Source organism: Chenopodium quinoa, unplaced genomic scaffold (genome assembly GCF_001683475.1).
Source record: "Chenopodium quinoa cultivar QQ74 unplaced genomic scaffold, ASM168347v1, whole genome shotgun sequence".
NCBI lineage: Eukaryota > Viridiplantae > Streptophyta > Magnoliopsida > Caryophyllales > Amaranthaceae > Chenopodium > Chenopodium quinoa.
The window spans coordinates 4,560,475-4,587,551 of NW_018742309.1; the positions used below are offsets into that span (position 1 = coordinate 4,560,475).

At 34.5% G+C, this 27,077-nt stretch overlaps 2 protein-coding genes and 1 long non-coding RNA gene across 9 annotated transcripts; 1 reads left to right on the forward strand and 2 right to left on the reverse strand.

Moving 5' to 3' along the window:
• Positions 1-5,016: 5,016 nt before the first annotated feature.
• LOC110688376 lies at positions 5,017-15,872 on the forward strand. Of its 7 annotated transcripts, XR_002504587.1 has the most exons (6): positions 5,019-5,479; positions 5,943-6,041; positions 10,806-10,907; positions 11,652-11,763; positions 12,287-12,343; positions 13,426-15,872. It is a non-coding gene; the product is annotated as an uncharacterized LOC110688376 (long non-coding RNA). The 7 variants fall into 7 exon arrangements; XR_002504583.1 differs by having other exon boundaries at positions 5,017-5,479; positions 11,652-12,343; XR_002504584.1 differs by lacking the exon at positions 11,652-11,763 and having other exon boundaries at positions 5,022-5,479.
• LOC110688364 lies at positions 6,842-10,108 on the reverse strand. Its single transcript, XM_021865110.1, has 3 exons — positions 7,403-10,108; positions 7,097-7,315; positions 6,842-7,007 (listed from the first exon to the last, which is right to left on the reverse strand). The coding sequence occupies exons 1-2, from the start codon at positions 9,958-9,960 to the stop codon at positions 7,279-7,281; spliced, it is 2,595 nt and encodes an 864-aa protein (XP_021720802.1). The 5' UTR covers positions 9,961-10,108; the 3' UTR covers positions 6,842-7,007; positions 7,097-7,278.
• A 7,026-nt stretch (positions 15,873-22,898) lies between the features above and the next one.
• LOC110688400 (NAC domain-containing protein 35-like) lies at positions 22,899-26,677 on the reverse strand. Its single transcript, XM_021865142.1, has 3 exons — positions 26,192-26,677; positions 25,650-25,918; positions 22,899-25,193 (listed from the first exon to the last, which is right to left on the reverse strand). Exons 1-3 carry the CDS (start codon positions 26,475-26,477, stop codon positions 24,216-24,218), a joined length of 1,533 nt encoding a protein of 510 aa, XP_021720834.1. The 5' UTR covers positions 26,478-26,677; the 3' UTR covers positions 22,899-24,215.
• Positions 26,678-27,077: the final 400 nt, after the last annotated feature.

Below are 27,077 nucleotides of genomic sequence, written 5' to 3' on the forward strand. Positions count from 1 at the left end.
CGGGTCATCAAGTCTGGGTTAGAATTGCCAAATCTAATATATACATATGATAAATACTAGCTACTACGACTATTAATTTTGCCAAATATGCTTGAAATGTGAATCTCAGTTACATTATTATCTTTTTTACCGAGCATTTCTATACATCCAAACATATGATGAAAAACTACAAAATCTAACACATTTGTTAGTGAACTTGAGATATTATCTCTCATTATGACAATCATTACCAAAATGATGAAGATTAATTATACAAAGTCAAATTTTGAAATTTTTGTTTTTGTTATATTTTAATGGAAACATTAACATAAATAATTCCAACTATTTACCACCTTCTCATTTTAATCCCTACAATACTTCAACTCAAGATAATCCTAACTATTGACTAACCTTCTCATATTAGTCTACACGTTTAGATAACGTATTAAGCCGGCATGATATGTCACTTTAAAATTGGTTTGCTTTTAACCTTCTTCCCTAACCTCTCTCCATTCCCTATATTCCTGTTCTCCATAGTCCATAATATAGTCTGCAAAACTGCCTATACACCAACAAAAATCGTTCATAACCTTGAATTAACAACAAAACACTAGTCCCTCAAAAATAAATAAATAAAATAAAGAAAATAAAATAAAAAAGTCGAGCTGCGGAGTTGGACATAGCAACATCACGGTGAAGTTAGTTGCCATTAAAGGTTAGCCGGAGAAAAAAGAATCGGACCCTTTTCAATTTTCTTTTCGGTCAAATTAGGCTAGGAAATGAACAAAAATAATATACTTTTGCTCCCAGTATCACAATTTAGGAGTTGATAAATCCTAAATTAATCCCTAAATTCAAATCAAAATTGCAAAACAATCCGAAACTCGTGAATTGCACCTTCACAGCTTAAATGGTAGAACAAATTACAATTTTGAAGTCAAAATCTCGTAGGCAATCAATTTTGGAGAAGCATAGGACAAACAGGGGATTAAATTGCAAACGAAATCCCATTGCAGAATTCTAGATTACATGGAAATTTGGAATACTATTGTTTTCTTATTAGTTGTGCAATATAGCAGATGTTTCCCTTTGACTTTAGAAGTGAACATCCAAAGACCAAAGTAGATATAAAGTATGGAGTTGTATGCAAGAGAAGGGGTTGGCTGAATGGCTTGGCAACCGTTGAGGTGGTATGGCAGAATGTCTGTGCTAAGTTTATCGAAATGGTGGAGGGAGAAAGAAAGGGTGAAATGTAAAAAAAAAAAAAAAAAAAAAAAAAAAAACGGGATTAAAAATGTTAACTGATATTATAGGTAACCTGTAAAAGAGTCTATTTTGAGAAGAAGCACCCAATAATTGGGATTATTCTAGGTTAAATAATAGTTGGGATTAATTTGAGAAGGACATTAATAGTTTGGATTATTCTTATTAATTTTCCCCATTTTAATTTGAATTTTTTGTTTGTGAAAAACTGTATAATATTTTCTAGTTGCAAAGCTTTTCTAGCTAATATAACGAACTAATCTAAAGTCTTAATTTGATCAGTCATTAGAAACAAATTAATTTAGGAAAAATTAAAAAAATAATCCCAACTTTCACGGATTTTGTTTCAATAATCCCAACTTTGGATTATTCTGGAATAATCCGAACTTTGGGAGCTGTTTATTTTCTTCAATCCCAAACCGGTCAACAAAAGTCGATGATCTGTTATAACAGGTTATGTGCCATGTGTCAAGCTATAATTAAAAAAAAAAACCAGAAAAATTTAAAAAAAGAAAAATTTTAAGAAAAAAAATTAATTTTTTTTAAAGAAAACCAGAAAATCCTTATCCCTACCTGACCACCGTAACCCCCACCACCTAACGCCGATCGGCCGCATCTACCCCTCCCTTCCCTTGCCCCAATGTTGCGCCGCTTTCCCCCCAATCCCCCTGTGCCGGTGTTGTAACCCACCTCTACCCCAATCCCCTCCTTTTCCGATTCGATTTTTCGTCTCCACAACAAGACCACCCTTTAAACCCCTCCAACCATTCAAAACTCCCTCGAAACCCCTCCCCCACTCCCGAAAACCCCCAACAGCCACTTCCTCACCATCGAAAACCCTAGCTACTAGGGTTTCGGGGTAAAGAGAGTGGCACTTGGAAGTCTTCGAAGTGGGGAAGGGGCTTTATTGGTGGTTATGTGGGGGTTTCGGGGAGGGGATGGTGGTTTAGAGGGAAGCGGCCGGAGCGACGACTATAGTGGTGGGGGACTGACGGCGGTCTGGCGAGGGATGGTTGGGCTAGGCAGGTTGCCAGGTCTCTTAAGGTGGTTGGGTGGGGTTTTTTTTTAAAAAAAAAAAAAATTTATTTATTTAACTAATTAATTTACGACACGTGTCACTTTAACAAAAAAAATAAAATAAAAATAACTCATTCAACCGGTAATCGGTATTTGGGATTGAAGAAAATCAAAAGCCCCCAAAATTCGGATTATTTTAGAATAATCCAAAGTTGGGATTATTATTTTTAATTTTCTCATTAATTTATTTATTTTATTGTAGGGTCTTGCCCAATACATGTTAGATATACTAGTAAACGTCACATGTAAGATTATTTGTGATAGATCCTTTAAAATTAGTAATTTGCTATAAGCTTTCATCCCAAACAAGGGTTTTAGACATAGTATAAGCATACTATTTATGTGTTTCATTTTAGTTGACATGTTTGTTTGGTCACGTTTTTCAATGCACAAATTCAACTATTAATATTAAAGGTGATCAAAGTTAGCCCGACTCGATTTTGGGGAGAAATTTTCGGCCCAAAAATTCATTATTTTTGGGCGGGTTTGGGAATGCGTCTTTATGCATATATAGTTGATTTTTTTAGGCCCGACCCGACCATTTTTAGGCGGGTTTGGGCACAAAAATTTCGGCCCGACCCGACTCGTGAAGTGGGCTTATTTTTTTGGCTTCGGCCCGGCCCTGACCACCCAATGATCACCTCTAATTAATATCATTAACTATCTATAAGCAAAAATTATAAAAAAAGAAAAAAAAAAGTGTGTCTTGTGTGTGGCTAACCACACCATGTGGCCGCTTGTAAAATAAAAATAAAGTAACCCCTATAACACTGACCGAGTAACCCCTATAATACTGACCGAGTAACCCTTGAGTGACCCCTATAACACTCACGAGGTAACCTCTGTAAAACTGAACGAAGTAACCCTCATGATTGATAGTCACACTATGTGACCAGCCACATATAAGAATTTGTGGAAAAAAGATATTTGAAAATTAAAATATATATCATGATGAATCTAACAATATTCCATGTTATATTTTTTATACACGGTTCATGTCAACTAAAAAAACAAAGGTAGTATAAATAAAGCGATCAAAAGTTAGAGATTGTAAAAGTCATAGCTATGGATTTTGTTGGGATATTTACATTGGGATTTGAGATGGTTTAAGGCATAGGTGAAAGATGTGGGTTTCTTTCCGGAAATATTGTAAGATTTGTGACATATCATGATACCAAATCTTAAGAGTGTATATTAGATCCCTTTTAGGCGTGATCAATCTTTTAGGTAATAATATAATGTTTATGTAATACGGAGTAGAAAATGAGAATATGCAACAATAAATGTAAATTTAATGGTATTTTTATAAATAAGTGAACAACTATATATTAATTGTGGCTTTATACATGTTGTTTTCATTATAGAAATACGATGATAATTGAGATTTTTTTGCTTATCGAATTACAAAAATACCACTAGATAAGTAGATAAATAAACATATTTTTGTTTATTATGAAGATAAACTGAGAATTTCTAGTAGAAAATTTAGGATACAAAGCTAACAAGCGCATGCGTACAAAGGAACATTCATTCCTCAGACCTCAGCAATCAGCTTGCGATTAGGGATCAGAAGAAATTGACTTCGTATAATTTTGGGTTTGTGTTTGTCAAAATTATGTACGAATGGAACTCCACCTTACATGCATTGGGCTATATAAATGGGCTAGCATTTATAAATCCCATTAGAGATGAATTAGAATTAGAGCCCACATGTAGTGAGCACCAAATTAAAATATGCGATTTTCATTAAATTATACTCTATAGTATAATGCCTAGTAGTCTAGTACGACTAGTTAGAAAAGTTGGACCTGATGAATCGGATTTGGATGAGAAAGTAAATAATAATAATAATAAAATCCGGTATGTGACATTCCTTTCGATAGGAATTAAATGGGTAAGTCACAATACTTACCTCTTAAGCGGAAGCTCAACAAGATCTAGAACTCGTCTTATGAACCGTATTGGGAGGGTTATCAGAGTCCTCAACGATTGTCACACTCCAAAACCCAGAGTCTAGGATGATGACTCTAATGGAAACACTCTCAATTTTGTGGATTATTTTCAAATTGTACGTATATTGGCTACAACGGATATCATATTTATAATATTAGGAGTCCTTAACACTTAAGATTTTAGGTGTAACTAATTCTCAACAGGATAAATATCATCTTATTTACTTTCCTAAAATATAGATATTATCAAGTAACAAATATTTGCTTAATATATGATAGACTTTGGAGGCCACTTAATCTCCAACACTTTCTATAAAAGGAAACGAATTCTATATTTTCTTTAAGTGAAACTTATTGAATTATATCTAGAACTAATAAAACTGTACTTTGTTTTTTTCCAACCTTGATTTTGCATAAAAGAAACAATATATATATATATATATATATATATATATATATATATATATATATATATATATATATATATATTTAATGAAACCATACTATGTACAAATTTATACACAGTTTGTGCATGAAATCTGACAAAATTATACAACTCATGTTACATTAAATTGAAAGTATTACTTTTAAAAATAAATGAAAGCATTATACTTCTAAGAAATTAAAGTAGTAGGAATTCCTGTCAAAAACGAAAGTAGTAGAAATGTGAGGGTATTTTATGTACTTTAAAATTTGGACACCAAGTCCCCATTGGTCAACTTATTTATAGAGCAATAAATTTTAAAAAGAATTATAAGAAATCATGTTATAAGGAATGAAAAGTACGGTTTGGAAACTAAATATCTATAATCTATAATCTATAAATAATAATAATAATAATAATAATAATAATAAACCATATTAAACATTAAAACTTCCATCCCTGTGCACTCAACTGTGTTTATGAACAGTGAAAGTTGGCGCTATTACTCTACTACCCCCAACAATAATGTATTGCCAAATCTACCCTTCATCTTTTATCCCCCTTTGACCGTGCTTTTTCCTCTTTTCCTGGCTTCCTTCCACCATTCACTACTTCACTTCACTCAGTTTCTCTCTCTTCCTTCTCTTCTCCAATTCGCACACCCACCTGTGTTTGCCTTTTTTTTTTCTCGTCCTCCAGCTTCTCTTTTTTCTCTCTAAAATAGGCGGAAGGAGGAAGACGGAGCGAGGTTTGGTGGATTCGAGTTTGAGGTGAACTGATCGAGGTATTATTTAACAATAACATCGCAAATTAAACCCTAATTCGAGTTCGATCTTTGTGTTTTTTTAAAAAGAATTTCTGGAAAAAATTTCCGTGCAATATCTTGTGGAATTTCTGATCTATTTTGTGATTTGTGTGTTGTTGTTGTTGATATTTGTTTGTATTTTGTGGAATTGATGGAATTTTAATTTGATTGATTGAGTGAATGAGAGGTGGATTGAGAAACGACAATTGAAGAAATTTGGGCGTTAAATGCTTCAAATTTCGCCAAAAAATCGCCCAAATTTATAAATTTATTGGTGAGAGTTTGGAGTGGCTATTTTACACGTTGATGAAGACTTTTGTTGTTCCAAGAATTTTAGGTATTGCTTAAAGTAGGGTTTATTTTGCGCTATTAATGTTAAATTCAGTTTAGAATTTTGTTTAAATTGCGTTCTTTTGTTGAATCTACTTGTAAAAATGGCCAGGGAAGTTGATATTTGTTTGCGTTTTTCACTTCTACGCTTTCTCCAACCCTCCACTGAAGCAACTTTTGAACCTTCCTCTTCGTTGAAGCAACTTGAGAGGTAATTTGTGAGCTCTTTCCCAAATTAAAGTCAAGAAGAACCGCAATTCCCAAATTTCAGCCAAAGTTTTAAGAATTCCCAAAGTACCGTCCACGTAAGCACTGGTTAAAAAACCGGTTTTTTTTTTTTTCCGGTCCAGGGTAAACCGCTACTTGAAGTAGCGGTTTCTTTGCAATAAACCGCCACTTCAAGTAGCGGTTTCTTAGTTTAAAACCGCTACTTGAAGTAGCGGTTTGTTTACAAAAAACCGCTATTTTATGTAGCGGTTTATTTTGGAAAACCGCTACTTCAAGTAGCGGTTTACTTTGAAAAACCGCTACTTGAAGTAGCGGTTTACCCTGGACTGGTTTTTTTTTCAAACTTGCATAATCACTCAAAAAAAAAAACTGCAAGTTGTGTACCTGTAAAATATGAGATATATAGCATATTTTCAACACAACCACCATAAATAACAAGTTTATGAAGATCTAAGGAAGTCGAAATTGCAAAGTCGAATATTTTTCAATTGATTAAATATAACAAAATCCAATTCTAAGCATTTACAAAAAAATTAGTTTAGTTCCAAAATATACACTTAGCTCGGGCGTTGCTTCTTCCCATGAGGTGACGATGAAGATGATGCAGCTGTCTCCTCTGGAATGTCATGGCCGGGGAAGAAGTCCCAGTGAACGGGTATCACTGGACGACTAATGCCTCTCGTCGACTCCACTCGTGTACATGGTCCGAATGCCGAATCTCCCAATTACGCTGTCCCCTTCGATCCTTCCTGTGTAGAGCAACGTCCGTGTCTACATTCTGTGGGATCGGCTGGTCTAACCCGAACTGACGAAGGACTCGGTCTGGGAGGTGGAACTCAACGACGTCAAAGCATATCAGAGGTGCCCGTGAACGCCAAATGTGCATGTCTGAGCGACAAATCTCCGGAAGTCGATCCATCACCGCCTCAGTATATGGCTGCCAAATCATCTAATTCCCAAAACAAGTATGTCAACATGTATATGACTAACATAATGGAAGAAATACAATGCACAAAAAAAAAGAAACACCGATTGTACCTGGTCCTCGCGCTGATGGTCAAACGCATCTCTGTAGTATGGTAGTCCAGAAGCAGTATGCGCACACGATCCACTCACGTCCCACGCTGACCATATGCTCCCTAACTGAGAGAACTCTATCAGCTACGCCACTCCAAACATCGTGGCTCCTATGGGAAGTCTGCAAGCGTAGAACAGATGGATCAACTGGGCCTGGACGAATCACCGGCTCCATGGGACCTACACGATAACAAAAAATTGAATTAATGTTAAGCGTTCGAGAAAAAACATAAATATTAAACAAGAATATATAATTAATCATGTTACCCAGATGATCCAAATCCACCAATAAGAGTAGGACATGTCTTCTTGTTATGCCCAGGTCGCCGACAAACACTGCATGCCTTCTTCACACGATTGGGACGCTCATCCATTTCATTTCGAATTCTAGTGGACCGTCGGCCTGGGCCTCTTTTCAAATCTGGGTTGGCAATAGTAGTAGGACCATTGTAAGCTGACCAGTGGCAAGGATCAGGAACTGGTGCGAAACACTTCGCGTATGAACGCCTATATTCGGCGGTCATGAAAAAAGAATCCACAAAGTCTGCATGTGATAGGCTTCTATGACGACAAACTGCTAGTACATGAGAGCATGGGAGCTTGTATATTCTCAATTTCTCACAAGTACATGTCTTGCTCAACAGATTCACAGTGTGGGAGTTACCACCTTTACCAGCTTTTCTTCTTCCACGACCGGTCCTAACCTGATACAACCCGATGGCATCATAGTCAAAAGCAACAACCTCATGGTGCGTGGCTTTCTCCATGTTGGCTTCTATTGTCTTCTTAGCCTTTTCCGATAACTCATGGCCCTCTTCAAGTCTTCTTTTACTCCAACTTCTTCTAGTTGCAAAATAGGAGTTAACCCGGAAAAAGGTCATTTGCACTAAAGCGGTTATCGGGAGACATCGAGCCCCCTTTAAGACTCCGTTGAAAACTTCCGACATGTTTGTAGTCTTCACACCAAACCTGAAACCACCATCATGATGAATGGACCACTTACTGTACGGAATTTCCATCAAGTACCTACGGGCCTCTACATTCAAGTCACCAATTTTGTTGATGTAGTAATCAAACTTCTTCTTCTGCCTTGCAGTAGCTGCTTTGCCAAAGAGGTTCTTTATGACGACACTTTTAAATTTTGAGTTCACATTAGAAGCCAAGTGTCGTGTACAGTACTTGTGGTAGGCATTGGGCTCCTCCCAACCACTTCCAACTTCTTCCATTGCTGCTAAAATACCAGCATGTCTGTCAGATATCACACATAGCCCTTTCCTATCTGTAACTCGAGCACGAATACAAGCCATGAACCAAGACCAACTAACATTGTTCTCTCCTTCGACAACCGCAAAAGCAAGGGGGAATAGTTGAAAATTGGCATCCGTTCCCATAGCAATGAGTAGAGTGCCTTTGTATTTGCCATATAAATGAGTGCCATCAATGGTGATAAGGGGTCTGCAGTGACGGAATCCATCAATACATGGCTTGAATGCCCAAAAGACTCGTTGAAAAACATGTGTTCCAGGAACAGTACACTCTAACAACCTCCACTCAACAACAGTTCCAGGATTTGATTCCTTGAGAGCTTGCATGTACTTAGGCAACTGTTCATATGAACCCTCCCAATCCCCATAAATGAGTTTTATTGCCTTTTGTTTCGCTAGCCATGCTCTCTTGTAGGTTATTTGGAATCCATCAAATTTCTCTTTCACAAGTTGCACCATTGTCTTGATTTTCAATGAAGGATCAACGCGAATGACATCTAGAAGAGCATTGCAAACGAACTCGGAAGTCAGTAGCTTATGATCTCCCGAGTCGATGTCACCAACACAGTTACTTGCATGAGGGCCGTTGTACCTCACAATTTTAAACGTAGAGAGTGTTGGATCTTTCACTCCTCTAAGCCTCCACGAACAACTACATTGTTCTTTCCTCTTGCACTCAACAACATATTTCTCTGGCTCTGCCTCCACAACTCGAATTGTTTGATTTCTAGCTATGGAGTAAGATTTCACAGCATCTTTCAGTTGTTGCAATGAGTCAAACTGCTGACCAACCTCAAATTCTCCCCCATTGTTATATGTCTCATTTCCTAACCAAGACATCCATGAGTTATTCAAACGAGGATCAACTTGCGCCACTTCATTGAAGTCTGAAGTGGGGGCGCTTCCTTTAATTGCCTTATCACGAGCTTCAATTACCTCTTCATCATCATCTTCATCAGTGTCATTCATCTCTGCATCGCCAAATACATCAACATTGTTTGGGTCAAGAGAATCAAGAATGCCTTGTGGTTGTGTGCTTGTCGAGGTTCCAACATTAGGCGATGAGGCCGGAGACCTAAACTGTGAGAGATGGTCATTGACATAATGTGGATCAACAAGCATTCTTGTGAATGACCCTATGCCCACACTTTGAACACCAGTGGAAAACGGTTGATCCACACTACCAAAAAAATCCATCCCCGGAAAGGAACCAGTGTTAGTTTGCACAACTGGCTCCTTTGGAACTTGTTCAATGAACAATTGCATTGCAACAGAAGAACTCTGAGTCACAGCAATCCACATAGCTCTAACAGCGTTGTCGTCATTTAACGGAATTGCAACATATGCCCCAGCCATAGGATAACGCATAACCACCTTCAACTCCACACCTCTAGGATCAACACTCAATTCTTCATATAGCTTGTTCAGAACTTGTGAATATGTCATCGCAGAATGTACAAACACAAATTTTTGATTCCCACCCCTATACGTTATATCGCTATCTTTGTGGACAATTTCTCCACCCCAATAGCAATATAGAGGGTAGTTCGGAACCTCCATGTTTCATTCTAGAAAAGACCATTATTAATCAAAGATATTAGATTGCAAAAATTCATTAACAGTGTGGCAATGTCCTAACATCAAGCAAGCAAACTACACAATTATAGCAACCTAAACTGAGCTATGAAGGTCTTAATACCTCTTGAAGCTCAACATGGGCATAAGTCATGACTGCTGAGGAATGCTCCGGCGGCGTCGGTGGATTCCTTGGCTGCGCCGGCTTCCGTTGAAGGAGGTGTGATTTTGGTGGAAGGCGTGGATGGGATTTTGGTGAGAAGACGAAAATGAAAGAGGAAAGTGAAATCAGGAAATTATACCTGCTAGAAAACCGCTACTTGAAGTAGCGGTTTATTAAACAAAAACCGCTACTTCAAGTAGCGGTTTATTAAAAAGAAACCGCTACCTGAAGTAGCGGTTTATTAGTAAAAACCGCTACTTCAGGTAGCGGTTTTGCTGTAGACCGGATTTAAAATTTCTTCCCCCTGTACCGGTGACGTGGACGGTACTTTGGGAATTCTTAAAACTTTGGCTGCAATTTGGGAATTGCGGTTCTTCTTGACTTTAATTTGGGAAAGAGCTCGTAATTTGTTGATTCTCCGGTGGCGTTTTCTCTGATCTCCAGGTATAAATCTTTCTCCTTTCTCTCTCTTGTTCCAATTGGTTCAATATACATCTCTTCGATTAGATTTTTCCTTTTATTTGATGGATTTAATTTTGGTTTAATTCTGTTTTTTTTTCCAAAGTTGGATTTTTATTGCTTCTGAGTTAGTTTAACTTAGCTTTATTGGGTTTTTTATGCTTGCTGAAACCTAAATTAGGATTCAACTGTCTGATCTTCATTTCAGTGTTCATCACCCAAACAGAGTTCTTGATTTCAAGAAAATGGTGGGCCCTTATCCTTCCAATCATCAACCCTTCTCTTTATCTTAACACTGGCAATCTCACAGGTTTTTTTTGTTGTCTTTTTCTCTCCATTTTTGGTGAAATTTGATGTTATTGAGCTTTGTTTTTATAGGTTTTGCTTTAATTTTGAACGTGTTTAGTTGGATTTTAGAATTGAGGTTGTTTTAATTCTTAAAATTGTAGTTTAGGTTGGTGTAATTAAAGGGTTTAAATTTTGAAATAGAACAGATGTTTGATTTGTTGTTAAAGATGAAATGCTTATGAATTCCTGAGGCATTGACTTTGTGATTGTTAAAGAAAGTCGATGTCCAGCATACTACTCCTCTCCTTTTGAAGTCAATTAAGACGAAAAACACTCAAAAGAGGTTGGTGATCTGCAACTACTGCTGTAATGTAGTTGAAAGTTGATTATGAATGTAATACCCTGTATTTTTATGTATTTTATAAGTTATTTAATTTATTTACAAAATATATTTTGGGTCAAATTATTTTAATTATTTGATTACTAATAAAACAAGATTTATCCTTGAGTCAATAAATATTCTATCCGAATGTAGCCCATTTCTATAATAAACCCAATCATCTTATTTTGTCATATTTGGGCTCATAATTTCTTCTTTCAAGTCCATAATTTCATGAGCCCAAATCTACTCTAATTACCCTACATTATAAATATCTACTAATCCCCAAATTCCCCACACTAAAATCAAAGGGGGTTAGTTTTATCTTTTCTTTTTCCTTTATTTTCCCCTCTTTTCTTTCACTTTTCTTTCTTTTGCTTCGTGAAGGAACAACAAGGTGCTGCTACTCACCTTCAAGTCCCCACGGCCCACTACCGCTGCCATGTGTCGCCGCCTCCGTGGCCGGTCAGCAGGTCACCGGCCTGGTGTTAGTCCCGCGGTGACACTATCTCTCTCCTCTCTTGTTAAATGTTCAATCCATATAGTATAATTTGATATTAGTTTGGATTCTTGGTGTTTTAAACATGCTTAATTGGTTTTAAATTGATAATTTAATCGGTTGAAATCATAAATTTTTGATTATATAAAGAGTTGTAATTTTCAGATTTAATAAATTATAAAGTTAGGGTTTTAAGTTATTTAAAAACATGGTTTTTAGGGTTCTTATACAAATTGATTTGGGGCTTTTGTATACCTAATGATGTTATTGATTAATTGGCCATAAAAGTATGTTTTAATAAAGTATTCAAGGGTTTTTAATCAAGGAATATTGCTGAAATTTTATTTAAAGTAGTAGTGTTGTGATTTTAATGAAAGGTTTTAATTGCCCATCAAAAGGGAGGTTAATTAGGGTTTTAAAATAATTTTCAGATTATTGTAAGTAGTCTAAAGTGAATTTAAGTTGCTGGAAATTGTGTATGCAAGGAGAAGTAATATTATAGTGTTATTGTCCCTTTATATAGGAGACTTGGTTCGGGAATTGTTGTAGTGTATTTGGCTACTTTAAGGGCTTATTTGAGGTACGTACGCGTGCTCGAAAATTTATTAAGCGTGTAGAAACATGCTAGGATTTATTTAATTGATTCCAACTTAGTATCATGCTAGGAATTATTTGGAATTGTTGAATTGAAATGAGATTGGTGATTTGAATTGGAATGGTTTTGGTGGTATATTTGTGAAACATGATTGGTTGAAATAAATTATTTATTGGAATTGGTGATATTGGAATATTGTTATTAAACCATGCTTTTATTATTGGCATGTTTGAAGGTTTGCTTAATTTGGTTTGGAACATTGAAAGAGAATTTTATTATGGTTCATATAATTTTTATTGGTGCTTTTAAGCATGGGAATTGAGCTATTAAGTGCCTTAGTACACAGGAATAAATTAAATTGCGGTGCCTACGTGCACTTAAGGTGATTGTACGCGGAGGGATAGGATTTGCGGTGCTTTATGTATTTAAGGTGTTTTTACACGGAGGTAGTCTTAAAAAGGGTTCAACATTAAATTAAATGTGATAACTAATTATTCAAGAATTGAATTGGAATGTTTGATTACTTGAATGATTCATGTTGATTGATTGTGTTGTGGATTAAGAGTCATCACCAAATATAAAATATGTAAATCACGTAAAGTGAAAGAGATTACGCACCAAAACTCTTGGAACGTATATACCTCGAGTATGAACATATGGGGGGAGTTATGCGACTTTATATTTTACCATAACTTCTATTGGGAGTACAATACGCTGTATTTTCCTTTTTATTATTTTATGCGTAGGATGTCCGCCACTCTCATGTGACATTTGCCTACCCGGTTAGCTTCCGGTATAGTTTACCTCAATTTATTTGGGCATGGATTTGGTGGGAAACCTGTTCAATGCGTAATAAAATTAAATAAGCTATTTATTTATTTATTTATTGGTCGAGTTGTATGTTGTATGCTTGTAAACATGTGCAACAAGGTAAGTTGTGTGATGCTAGGATTTAAGCATGTTAGTGTGATTCGTTTACGCTTATGTACTCAACATTGCTGATTGTGTATTTGTTTGGTCTTATCTTTATCTTGGCCCTACAACGACCCATTTCTTATGGTGAGTAGTAGGACAGCTAAAGAGAAGCTTTTCAGGTGATGCGGCATATTCATGTTGGGGTTTGAGTGAAGAGCGAATCTTATATTTTAATTTTATCTTGAATATGTGTTTATTATTGATTATTGGTTTATTATTGTTGTTTACTGCGATTAACACATTAGCTTTAAACATTCATTTGGTTTTAAAAGGGCCTACAGTGGTTCCAAGTTGTAGGTTTGACTTCGTTTGACTTTGGTTTGACTTGGTGGACTGTTGGACTTTGACTTTATTTTGAAAGATTTTGAAAATATCTTCCGCTGTGTATCTTTGATAAATGTCTTAGCCGTTATCACGGTGGCTGTAATGCCTTGGCTATTTCCTATTTTGTATTTTAAAAGGGTAAAACAAGTATTTTAAAGGGGGAAAATTTCCAGGGTGTTACAATAAAATAACCTTCTTTTACTTAATGACTTGATGAGAAGTATATTTTGTAAGGCTTTTGATTGCTCTCTTCTCTTATTTTATATCGTTCTTTCTCCCCGTTGACTCTGACTATCCTCTTGTTGATTTCTGGTGTATCTTTATTTCATCATTTGAAAACGGCTTTGGTTAACTAGTTTCATATGCATTTGTATTTCATCATATGAAAGGTTATACAAGTAATCTTATTGATTTTGTAAAGCAAAGAGAATTTATATGAATTTTGGATCCTAATTTGATAATTGAGTTAATTTAGGGGGTTCTTACACCTCTATCTTCTACTGCCACAACCTCTCATGTTTCATTTTCCCCTAACGGCTTGCTAAGGTAATTTGGTTCCATTCTCATCCCTTTCTTTCCTAATTCTAGAAAAATGATGCTGAATGATTAGTGGGTACTGGGTTCTATGAATTGGTTTGGGTTTATTTCTTAAGATAGACTGCTAATGATGTGGTATGAATATTTACATGACAATATGTGTGTTTAACACTCTGTTTCTGCTATTAGTTGTCGTCGATTGAATTTTATATGGTCTATAAGAAGATTAAAATTAATATATGCTTATGCCTTGATTATGAATGGTGTAATGGTAACTGAAATGATTAATAATATATTCAAAATTGCTCATAAAGTTGAACTGAGCAAAGTGTAATTGCACAATTAAATTGAGATTTCATGTGTTGGTCCTCGGTTGAATAAGAAAGGGGTAATATTTCTTTTATTTTCACTGAATTTTATGATGAGTTTGATGTAGTTAGTTGATGTTAACTAGGTTTTCAATTTATGCCTTAGATTTTGGACCGAAATTTTACATTCAAATTGAGATTTTTGAAGTGATTAAGTCCTTGATTTTGATTTTTTCTTTTTTTAAATTGCTTTTTTGTTTCTCTTCACTGGTTCGGATTATGAAAAGAATATCATTGGGTAATTTGGAGTCTGGTGAGGGGCTTAGAATATGGTGCATTTTCTTTTTATGATGTAGCTATGGAACTTGCCTTGTCCTTGGAGAAGCTATGAAAAATTGTTGAACTAGCAAACCATTTTTCTGATTGTTGGATGTCCGTGCTTCCATTTTATTTCTGTGCGTGTTAAATAATGTGTGAAACAGGGTTGTGGGGTGAAATTAACAATGCAAGTCTTGCTGACAATAATATCTTAATTCTCTATTTTCTGAGAAAAACAATGATGTGCAATTGCAAGAATATATGAGGGGCGAGTTCTTATATGAACAGGTAGTCTTTGTGGGGTTTTCCCCTGCTTTGCTGTTTGGTTTTGACTGTTCTCTTTCATAGTGTATATCAGATAAAATTCTGTTATCATTGTTAAATAATTGGTTCAGTGTTAATACTTATGGTTTAAATTCACTTTGGAGAGGAGACAAAAAGTTAGTATTGATGAAGATGTTGGCTCAAATCAAAGATTGACAGATTGGGAGAAGACTAAAAATTAGTATTGATGAAAATGTTGGCTCCAATTAAAGATTGATCTTGTATTTGACATCATTTGTAGCCTTGTAGGTCAAGAACAACAAATTATATATAGTTAATAATTATATGATCCAAATACAGTATGTGATTCCTGTAAAGATCCCTGTTTGCAGACTTTGCTTGAGCTAATTCTTTTTAGCTTATATATTTCAAGTTTTTCATCAATTTCTCTGTGTTTCAGGCATTGGGAGTTTGGATTTGGAAATAACATTTTGCAACAATATCTAAGGAGCTTGTGCACCCATTTGGTGAGGACAGGATCAGATAATAGTTAAGCATTTGGTACGATGTACCTATAGTATTTTTGCAGGATCAAATTAAGGGCACAAATAAGTTGTAGCAAATAATATAAGTGTGTTTCTTGTCTTGTTTTGTTTCCTTAATCTGAAAAAATTATCGTACTTGAAATCAAAAAATATATAGCAAATTTTTTGTGCTCAAATCAAATGCACTTGTACTTCTTAGCTTTATTCATTCAATAGATACAAAGCAAAAGCTAACTTTTTCATTATTTATACCATCCTTGGTAAATGGCGCGTGCTAATATTTGTATATTTTTGCTCTTTCTATTATTTACATCATTTTCCCCCAAATTTATTGCTTCAACCTTTATCATAATGCTTGTCGTTTACTCAAAAATGTGACCCCGTACAACAATAAAATATAAGAATTCAAATAAGAATAAACGGAGCTACTGTATGAGAATGCTACACATACAATAGAGGAAGGAAGAAGTAGGAAGCACTTTGAGAAACCATTTGTAATATTTGATTGTAGAAGAAACACATCGGCCACAAAGGAGATAAATGAGAGAAATTAAGAATGTGAAAATGGTGACTAAGGAAAAACAGTGAGGGGCTTCAAGGAAGGAGAAAAATATTGAGAATACTTTCAGTAGTAGACTATTTTTTTAAATGTACTTAAAAAAGAAATCAAGAGTACTTTCGAGAAGATTCTAGAATTTTTAAAAAAATAAATAAGTTAAGTGTAAAAATGTAAAGGAAAATGGAAAGATAAAGGAGAATGGAGGGGGGGGGTCATGTAAGTAAAGATTCGTTTGATAAATTTCGCACAATCATGAGAGAGAGAGAGAGAGAGAGAGAGAGAGAGAGAGAGAGAGAGAGAGAGAGAGAGAGAGAGAGAGAGAGAGAGAGAGAGAGAGAGAGAGAGAGAGAGAGAGAGAGATTATGTGCAAACTCAATATTGATATGATACTTTGCATAGAAAATCTTATTGATTAATAACACATTTAGAGGAAAAAATCCAACCTGAAGGTATAAGTGTCTTGCATTCATAACCACATACTTCTTTTGTTTGCATACATAACCATACAAGAGAGAGAGAGATACCTATAAACTTATAAAGTACGAAGCCACTAAAAAGAAGGATATAGAAACGAAGAAAGAGAAATAGTTTTAGGAAATAAAGGAAGGAGGGAGAATACGTGTTAGAGTGAAGACATGACAGCACTTATTTAGAATGGCTAAAATGCTCAAAATAAAATATGAGTGAAAAAAATAAAGCTGAATGGAAGGAGAAACAAAGTAAACATAAAGGGGGGAGAAGATTTCAACAATTAGATTTTTTTTTTTTTTTTTTTTTTTTTTTTTTTTTTTTTGTGTGTGTGTGAAGGAAATCGATAATTAGATTTCAACAAACTCCTTTGAATAAACCTACATGAATTTGTAACAAGTATGAGGAAGTCAACTAATTAGTAGCACCTTTTAGAATGAAAATTTCAACATTATGATTGAATCGTGCTAGATTAATGATTAAGTGTTGTTTTTTTTTTTGTTTTATGTTTGTACAACCATAATAATTGATAACTTTAGAGAGAGAGAGAGAGGTGGTGGAAGGGAAGTAAGGAGACAATGACTGGGAGAGAGAGAGAGGGGGAGAAGGAGTGAGAGAGAAAGTGAGGGGGGATGCGTGTGTGAGGCATAGAGAGAGAAAGAGAGAGAGAGAGGGAATGGGTGAAAGGAAGTGTTGAGAGTTGGAAAGGTCAGGAGAGAAAGGCCAAAGGAGATAGAGGGTCGAGGGCATGCTAATTAAGAGAGAGGGGTCGGAAAAGAGAAAGAGCATGAAAGGAAAAAGGACAAGAAGAGAGGAGTCGGGAGAAGAGAGAGAGAGAGAGAGAACGAGGAGCTAGAAGATAAAGAGAGCAAGAGAAAGAAGGTCAGGAAAGAGAAAAAGACAAGGGTTAGAAGTTAGAAAAATAAAGAAATAAAAAGAGAAAGAGATAGAGTGATAAAGAACAAGAGGGACCGAGAAAGAGATAGCTCAACTTATAGAGAGAGAGAGAAAGGGCCATGGTGTAAGAAAGAGGGTGATAAAGAGAGAAGTCGAGCGAGATAGAAGGGCTGAGGGGAGAGCAGGGTTGGGGGAGAGGGAGCAAGTGCAACCTAATAATTTTCACAACTTTTTAAAGGATGAAACAAGGACAAAAAAGGTAAGGAAAGAAAGAGAGTGATAGAAAAAGTTTGGGCCAATAAAGAAAGGAATGAGTGAGATAGGAGCAAGTCAACCAATAACTTTCAAATCCATAGAAAAAGAGCAATTAAGACAAGGTAGAGGGCAAAGAAAAGGAAAAAGAGAGGAACAATTTAGGGCAATAGAGAAATGAAAAGGTGGGACTTGTTCCCTTATCACTTGCTTCTCATCGCCTTTTTCAAATTATCCTTTTCTCCATTCATTTCATTTTAATCTACTGTTCGAAAGTAATAAGACACTTTGTAGAAGACGAGAGAGTAGTTGTATTCAACTTTAATACTTTTAGAGATAAATGTTTAATTAACTAACGAGATTAAAAGTCACCTTATTCTACTACTCAAAACCCTAGAACCTCTTTCGTAAAACAATACAATAACAACTTATTTTTGTTAATTTAAAAACAACCTTGAAGATAATGATTAAGTGAATATAACTTATTTCTTCCAAAAAAAAAAAAAAAAAGTGAATATAACTTATAGTTATTATAAACTTATTAATTAAATTGTAATAAACATGTAACAAAAGCATTTTTATTGCTTAATTCATATACAATTGCACCAATTAATCCCCTAAACAATCATACACCATGAATAATCTTACCAAAACAATCGACTAGAACACACTTGATGATAAACCCATATTATGAGCTCAACACCCTACCAATTAACAATTGTAACTATAATATTAATGATATTAAAAGACCAATTAAAAAGTGGCACCCAAATTCATATAAGAAGCATTACTTCCTATTTTCATCTAACTCTTTAATTTATTTGCTGCAACATTGCTTACAAATGAATGATGTTCTTCAAATATATCACATATACTTCACTAAATAGCTTGCTCATCCTATTTTCTATCTACACTCGAACAACTTCAAGAAGAAAAAACTAATATATAAACACTCAAAGTACACCACTAACCTACATTGTATATTCTTATCTTAAGACGTACAAATGATACAATATAATCTACAATGACCCAATTTTGTATTGATTATCATAATAGCTTAGTAAGCAAACATACATGTAAAACATTGAATATCTTTCACTGTTTTGTTTGATCTTACATACATTTTCATCTATCTCTGGTTTTATGTTGCCTTGCTATATTAAGAAGTAGGCTATATTGCCTTATCGGAATTGGCTGAATGACCAGAGCTAAAACCACAGTGGTTAGATTCGACCACCATAGAATAATATTTTTACCACCTCTCTAGGTCTGATCCGATACGATCATACAATGTTTTTAATACTCTTCTTTCCTAACTTAAGACATGTTTGGTATAGTGATTAAAATATTAGAAATATAATCTATCAACAATTTTCATTACTTATTATTTGGTATGAGGAGTGCAATGCCCTTGTTGGTTCTTAATCAACGTGATTGGGAACTATACATTTATATAACTGAATTTTTCTCTAAGAAAGCTAAATGCCTCGGCTCGGTTAAATGGATCTATTTCCTCAATCTCCAATTTGAAACAAAATATTATTTCTTACTGTAGTGTTAATTAGATCAAATTGTTCATTATGATAACAATTAACGTTACCCTTTCTCTCTATTTGTTTCCAATCCGTTTCCTTTCCAAATTTATACAAAATGTGCACTTTATGTCAAAAAATAATAAAACTAATTATAAGGTACGTTTTGGAAATATTAAAAAGCTTAATAACATGAAATAATTAAACACATCAAATTCAGCCCAATGGAGACCAAGACGAAGAATTATGTTTTCCTTCGTATTAGCACTACAATAAATCTAAACATTCATTCAAGGATAAGAAGTGAAGGTATGTTCCTTGGGGAAAAATTATTTTACTTGTTCTACATTCTTTCTTTTTTTCTTTCCTTCTAGTTGTGTATTACATCCTCATTGCATATTTGAAAATTCTATAAATTCGTCACTTTTTTCAACAATTTTTTTTCTTGCTTTTCTTCACTCTTTCATTATGTATGATATAAGCAAAGAAGAAGGGCAAGCCATGATATTAATCAAGCATAACAAAATGAATTATTATGATTGCTTACATGCATATGAGAATTCAGTGCATGCATTGCCTGCATAAAGAGCTAGTTCTTCTAGAATAAAAGAAGTCAAAGATTATTTGAAATGCCTAAATTATATCCAAGGACTTGTTCTCTTCATCAAAAATAAGGTGATATAGTATGGATTTAGTAAGGTCTAGCTTGGCTTGATCTAATCTGATCTAATTTTAACAAAAATAAGTAACAATTATATAAAAAACACAAATGTTTAATTAAAGCCGGTGTACAATAATTTAGTGAATGGCGGAAGTTGTGGAAACCAACAACTGCTAATTATGTGGTCCCGCACGTGCAATCTCATGATTGCGAAAATAAAACTGCCAACAAATTACACTTTCTCTCTCTTCCTTATTCATTCACTCACTAGCTTCTTTCTCTCTCCTCGTTTTTACTCTGAATTGGAGATTTCTCTCTCCAAAACTTCCGAATTCGAGCGTTTTCTCTCTCCTCCGTTGTTGATTTTCGAGCTTTTTCTTTCTTCTCTTTCACTGGTGAAGTTGTTATTTGCTTAATTCAGGTTCGTTTACTTATTTTTTTTGAGATTTTTGTTAGTTTAAGTTGTTTTGATTCTTCGATTTTTAGGTTTTTTGATTTTGATTTTGTTTTCGATTTCCGTAGTGTTTGATTCTGCAATTGAGAAGAAGAAGATTACAAAGAAGGCTGTAGATGCTGAAGAAGGTGTGTTTACTTAAATTTTTCATCATTTTTTATAATTTTTCAATTGAACTTTCGCTTATATATGTCGAATTAGTAGTTCATGTTATTTTTTATAGTTTTCAGTTGATTTTTTATGCATATTATGATAATTGAATATTAATTTTGAAGTTATTATGTTTAATTTTGCTTTATTTTATTGTTCATTGTATATAATTGGTTCAAAATTTTGCTCATTATTCTTCAAATTTTGTATGTTAGATTTTAGTCAGAGAATGCTAATTAAACTGATTATTTGTTTAGGTTTTATGTTTTAGTTAGATTATGTGTATAGTAGGCATATTTGCATTGTGTTTGTGCATCTGTGTTTGATTAACATGCATATGTGCATTGCTCATTGTGTTTGAGTAATAGACATATGTGTCATTTATATGCTATGACAATGTTCACTTTATGATGTTAAAAGGGTGGCTTTATGCTGTTAAAAGAGTCATTGTATGTTGTTAAATGAGTAACTTTTTCAGTTAAAAGGGTCACTTTTTGCATATAAAAGGGTCACTTTATGCATATAAAAGGGTCACTTTATGCATATATAAGGGTCACTTTATGCATATAAAACGTCACTTTATGTTGTTAAAAGGGTCACTTAAAAGGGCCACTTTATACTGTTAAAAGGGTTACTTTGTGATGTTAAAAGGGTCACTTTGTGCTGTTAAAAGGGTTACTTTCTGCTGTTAAAAGGGTTACTTTATGCATTTAAAAGTGTCATTTATGCACATTATTCTATATTTTTCCATGAGTAATTTCTGAATTTGTAATTATTTCACTTTAATAATTAAATACAGTTGGTTCAATAGGTGGTTATCGTTATAAAATGCCTACAAAAGGAAAAGGAAAGCCTAAAGAGCCTGCTAAGGCTAAACCAGTACCAAAAAAGACCCAGATAGCTCCTGAGAAGAGCAAAGTAGTACCTAAAAAGGCTGTGAAAATTCCTGAGAAGGGCTTAATTATTTCTAAGAGTGACAAACCAGAGTCTAAGAAGGCCAAAAGGGTCACTTTATGCATATAAAAGAGTCACTTTATGCTGTTAAAAGGGTCACTTTATGAATATAAAAGGGTCACTTTATGCTGTTAAAAAGGTCTCTTTGTGATGTTAAAAGGGTCACTTTGAGATGTTAAAAGGGTCACTTTGTTTTGTTAAAAGGGTAACTTTGTGCTGTTAAAAGGGTAACTTTTTGCATACAATCTAAAATGTTTATAGAAATTACCTTCAGTTGCATTTGATTTGGTTGTTTGTTCTGAATTTGAATCAATTGATTTGCCAGGAACCACTTGATATTCTGCATTATCAATTAGTTCTTCTGCATTCTCAATTGCTTCTTCTGCAATCTCAATTGCTTCTTCTACATTATCAATTGCTTCTTCTGCATTCTCAATTGCTTCTTCTACATCGTCTACATTGTTTATATTGTTGAGTATTGGTACGAATTCATCTCCAAAACTCTTTGTTTCTTCTTCTTCTTCTATAATCGATCGATTTAAATCGATTTCAAATTCAGTTTCAATTTGCCTCTGTTTTTTAGCAATTCGTGGATGAGATTGCTACAATTTGTGGTATCGAAAGTCGAATTTTCCATTGCTGATCGAATTCTCCAATATTTGCGTTTATCGAATTCCTCAATTTGTAAGTTTTCTCACTTTCTCTACTTTAATTGATGATCGAAATTTTTAATTTGTGCGTTTTCACCTTTTTTCTTCTCAATTGATGATCGATTTCTACAATTTTTTCGTTTTCTCACTTTCTCTCTCCTCAGTTCATGATCAAGAGCTGCGTTTTCTCACTTTCTCTCTCCTCCATTGTTGTCTGCGTTTTTTTGATTTTGAGGTAATAAATTTCGCGATTTTGTCTTTTTGTTTTTTTTTTAAAAAAAACCTATTAAATGAGTGGCACGTGCACAATTTCCGATGTACAGTAAAAATATTGTACACCGGGTGCATGCAAAATGGATTCTATAAAAAAAAGTTGAAGGGAACAAGTTTTACATCCATGGACAAATCTTACTATATATACAACAAATCAAAAGTCTAAACCATTGAATTTAAAAATACTACATGTCAATAATTTCTTTGAACTCCATGAAGCCGAACCAATTATAATGTCACATTATACTAAATTCTCAAATATGAAGGGGGTTGTAAAATAACTAAATTGTTACATAGGGTCTTAATGAAATCATGCAATACACATACTCAAAGACAACCCTTTAATTATAACAATTGAGCTATTATAAAACGAAACCCCTTCATATTTATTCAAAATTAAGGGGTATTTGGGAAAGTTATTTCATTGATCAGTGGTTATATATACATAAAACAATACCTGAATCGAAAATTTTACTGAAATGTGATTATTCTTGAAAGGACCAACAATCACTATTATATTAACATTCTCAAAATTAGTCTAATCCGTACATGAAATAGTTATATGTGTACCAACAAGTTGTCTCTCTTATCAAGTCATCCTTTGCTTATATATAAAAAAATACCATAACATCATAATAATATCACCCGTATAAAAATTTACATGCCATCTCTCGATTATACTTCATATATGGATAACAATCACCTAATTAAACACGTATATTTGTGCCTAATTGACACAAGTTTATGGGACTTACATAACAAAATTACTCTTAAAATTTAGAAAAATCGAGTAAGTCCATATGATTTTTGATTAACTGTGCAAACAAGCTCAGGTAATATAAACTCAATCATCAAAGCCAATAAGTTAGGTAAGAAATGAAGTGATACTGAAAATAGCAGTGATAATTCTGGAACAAGAAGAAACAATTTCCAAATGAGGGAAAAAAGTTCCTAGAGAGTGGGTGTGATTCCAAGTTAGTAATCTAAAACTAACCAATAAATGCTAAGAACTGTAACACAAAATATTATTTTATGGGGTTTAGTTAATTAGTTAGCTGACCCTCTAACTTTCATTCTTCCACCAACTAAACACAGAACCTAAAGGAAACCCGTCGAGGGTATCCCACCAACTTGAGGAAAATTTTGAAATTTTGAAATGGATGATTATACCAAATTAATCACTAATTTGTCATAATTGTCGTTGTAATTTAATCTTACTTGATTTAATTTGATGGTACCAAAACAGAAACAAAATATGAAAAAAGATAAAAAGGACGAAAGTAGCATATCACTCCAAAGACTTATATCAATAACATGTGCAATTAAGTTTTACCTTAACATTTTTTGTATCATACAATGTTAAGAAAAAGTATGAGTTTAGCAATCATTGCATAATCTATAATATAGCTTGTAAACCCTAAATTATGTTAAGAAAATTTGAATAGTTATCATTTATCAAGCATGATTAATTAAATAAAATGCAATAATATATGATCAAATTAACTTTTAAGAGTGGGTGACTAATTAATTAAGAAGAAAAAAAAGCATATTATAATGCTTTGACATATACTCCTATATAAAATTCCGACTAGAAAAAACCTTAATTAAAACATGATCATAGAACACATAACTTAAGCAATTAATTAATGTAAACTTATAAAAGCGTACTTGATTAAATTATGCCTCTCTTCATCATTTATGTAGTATGCAAGCACCTACTACGGTTAAGTAAAAAGTTACTTGAAGAGGTTACTGAAGTGATCTCTATTCGGCTCTGAGTATGGATTCCAATCCCACAATGAACGCTCCGAAAACGCGAGCCCACCACCAGCACCAGCAACTGTGACTGGAGGCAACTGCAAACTGCTACTACTCGAGCCACCACCTACTGCAGCCGTTGGAGGATTGTTGTTAACAAGTGCTGCTTGTGCTTGTTGTGCTGCTGGCGAAAAGAGATAGTTGGAGAACAAAAACGGTAAATTATTAGTAGTACTATTACTGCTGCTCGGGTTGTTATCGTTGTTAAGAGCTTCGAATTGGAATTGATGCTGTTGTTGTTGTGGTTGTTGTGGCGGGGGCTGTTGTTGTTGCTGGAAATGGTGGTTGATGCAAGCTTGTTGATATTCGACTAATCTATGAATATCTTCCAGACTCGGCTGATGATGATGTTTCGGATGAACTAGTCCAGGAGTAGGATGATTATGATGAGTTATAGAGGTGTTAAGCGAGGAGGGCAATGATGTAATTACACCATGACCGCCTTCGCCTCCACCCACTACTACTTGGTGATGATGATGATGCTTCAAATTTGGATTATGATCATTTAATAACTGCATCATCCTATTAACCTCGATGGAGGATGGTGTTGGTGGTTGTGGTGGTGGAGGAGTTATCGCTTGCTGTGGGGCCACCAATGGACTCACCGCAGAGTACGAGCTGTGGTGAGAAAGTCCAAGGGCGGTCCCCACTTCGGTGCTACTACTAGCATCAGTCTCGCTTACCTTGTCACCCATTTGAGGCGGCGGGTGCTCAATTTGTTGTTGTAAACAAGTTGTCTGAGCTCTAAAGGCGTTATGGTAGTTCTTCCTCTCGGAAGACGACGAAGTTGCTTTCGATGAAGATGACAGCCTCGAGGGCAGGCTACTCCCTCGCGGCACTGATGGATGATCCTCCACCCCAGGCCTCTTGTACACCCGGCACAACGAAATCTCCGCCTGAGATAAAAATCCCGCCCAAAATTAGCCCAAACAAAACAAAAAAAACAAAATAAAATGAGTGTACATTTTTGTCTTTCACTAAATTTGTATTAATTACTAGAAAATAGAAGTACCCAACAACAATATGAGTACTGATCAGTTCATATTAATGATGAATATCAGAAAAAAAAAAAACTGAGAGAAATCAGTAATTGAAGCTTCATTCATATCTTTCACTATATTTGCGTGACCCAACACCAGTAAAAATAGTACTCATTTATTACACTCTTTACACTACTTGGAATCTGTGTTCTTTTTATCACTTATCTCCTAATTTAGTATCTAATTTTTCCAACCCCGTTTTTTTTTTTTACACTATAACCCAATTAGGGTTTCCCATTTTTTCCCCTCTTTTGAAAAAACAAAACATATATTTGATTATGTTGTACTTGAAAGTATGTATAATGGTCTAACCTTTTGATACCGTTCAGTTTCGTGCTGGGGAAGGCGGTATTCGTTCATAATCCAACTAGTTCGGATACCCTTAGGCGCTTTACCGGAGTAGAACACTAGTGTTTTTTTAAGGCCGATGGGCCGGGAATTCTCCCCTCGTATCATTCGATCAGCTCCGGTTGCCTTCCAGTAACCGGATGTGGTTACTCGATTAGGCCTATCGCCATTTCGGTATTTTCGGTCCCTTGGAACATAGAAGAACCACTCCTTCTCCCCAATCGCCGCCAACGCTGTTTTAACAATTAACCAATTGATTATATGCATAAAAATCAAGTAGAAAAAATAATAAAATGATCAAGAAAAAAAATGGGTAAATTGCTTTTGTTCATCAATATATATCACATTACTTGCCCATATGTGGGTAGCTTAACTAAGCTTTATTAGTTTCGGATTAAAAAAAATCAATATATATATATATATCATATTACATAATATATATGTGTATATGATATGATATTGATAAAGAACATACATAAATAAATGTTATAAATAGGAGTATATACCAGGAAGTTCCCAAGGGTCATAGCGATAAAGATCGAGGAAAGTAATGAGTTCAACATTAAATTTCTTGCCCTCAACCTTACGGCGAAGGTAGAACTCAACAAGTTCTTCCTCAGTAGGGTGAAATCGGAAGCCGGGCATGACCATGTCATGCTCGTGTTCGTCATCACCTTGTTGTTGATCATCTTGTTGCTGCTTGTCATTGTTGTTGCCAACGTTGTTGCTGTTGTTGTGGTTGCTGCTATTAATATCGACGTTAGTGAGATTCATGGTTGTAGCAGTTGCCATAAAAGGAAGGCAAAATAATAAGAAAAAAAAAGCTAATAAGAAAAACTAAGAGTGTTATCTTCTTTTCTATTTTTTTTTAGTTCATGAACTTCAAGGAAAAAAGTGATGGCCTTTTATACTAGGAGTTATTGTACTGTTTTAGGAGTGAGAAAATTATTAAGGTAAAAAAAAACTTCAACTTCCGTACAAAGTAAACAACACTTTTTTTTTTTTTTTTTTTCCTAATGGAAGGAGAAAGAAGAAGATTTAATTAAATAAAAAAAAAAAAAAATGGGAGTATGAGAGTAAGTAGAAAGATCTACATAGCTTTCAGGGCCTACCAAAGATGGGGAGGGGGGGCAAATGCGTTAAGGGTGTGTTTTTAAGATAAAGAAAACGACATTTCACAGGGTAGACAGGGTGGCCACAGCTTCTTATTATATCCTTCCTTAGCTTCGGTGGTCTCACTTTTTTGCCTTAATTACTTCTTTTTTTCTTTGGTTTTTTCTGATGTTTTTATTTTTAATGTTGTAAAAATATGGTTTAAGGTTTAATCAGATGATTTAGTATATAAACTTGAGCTTCTATCTATTAATTAAAATATGGATCTGCTTAATTAAA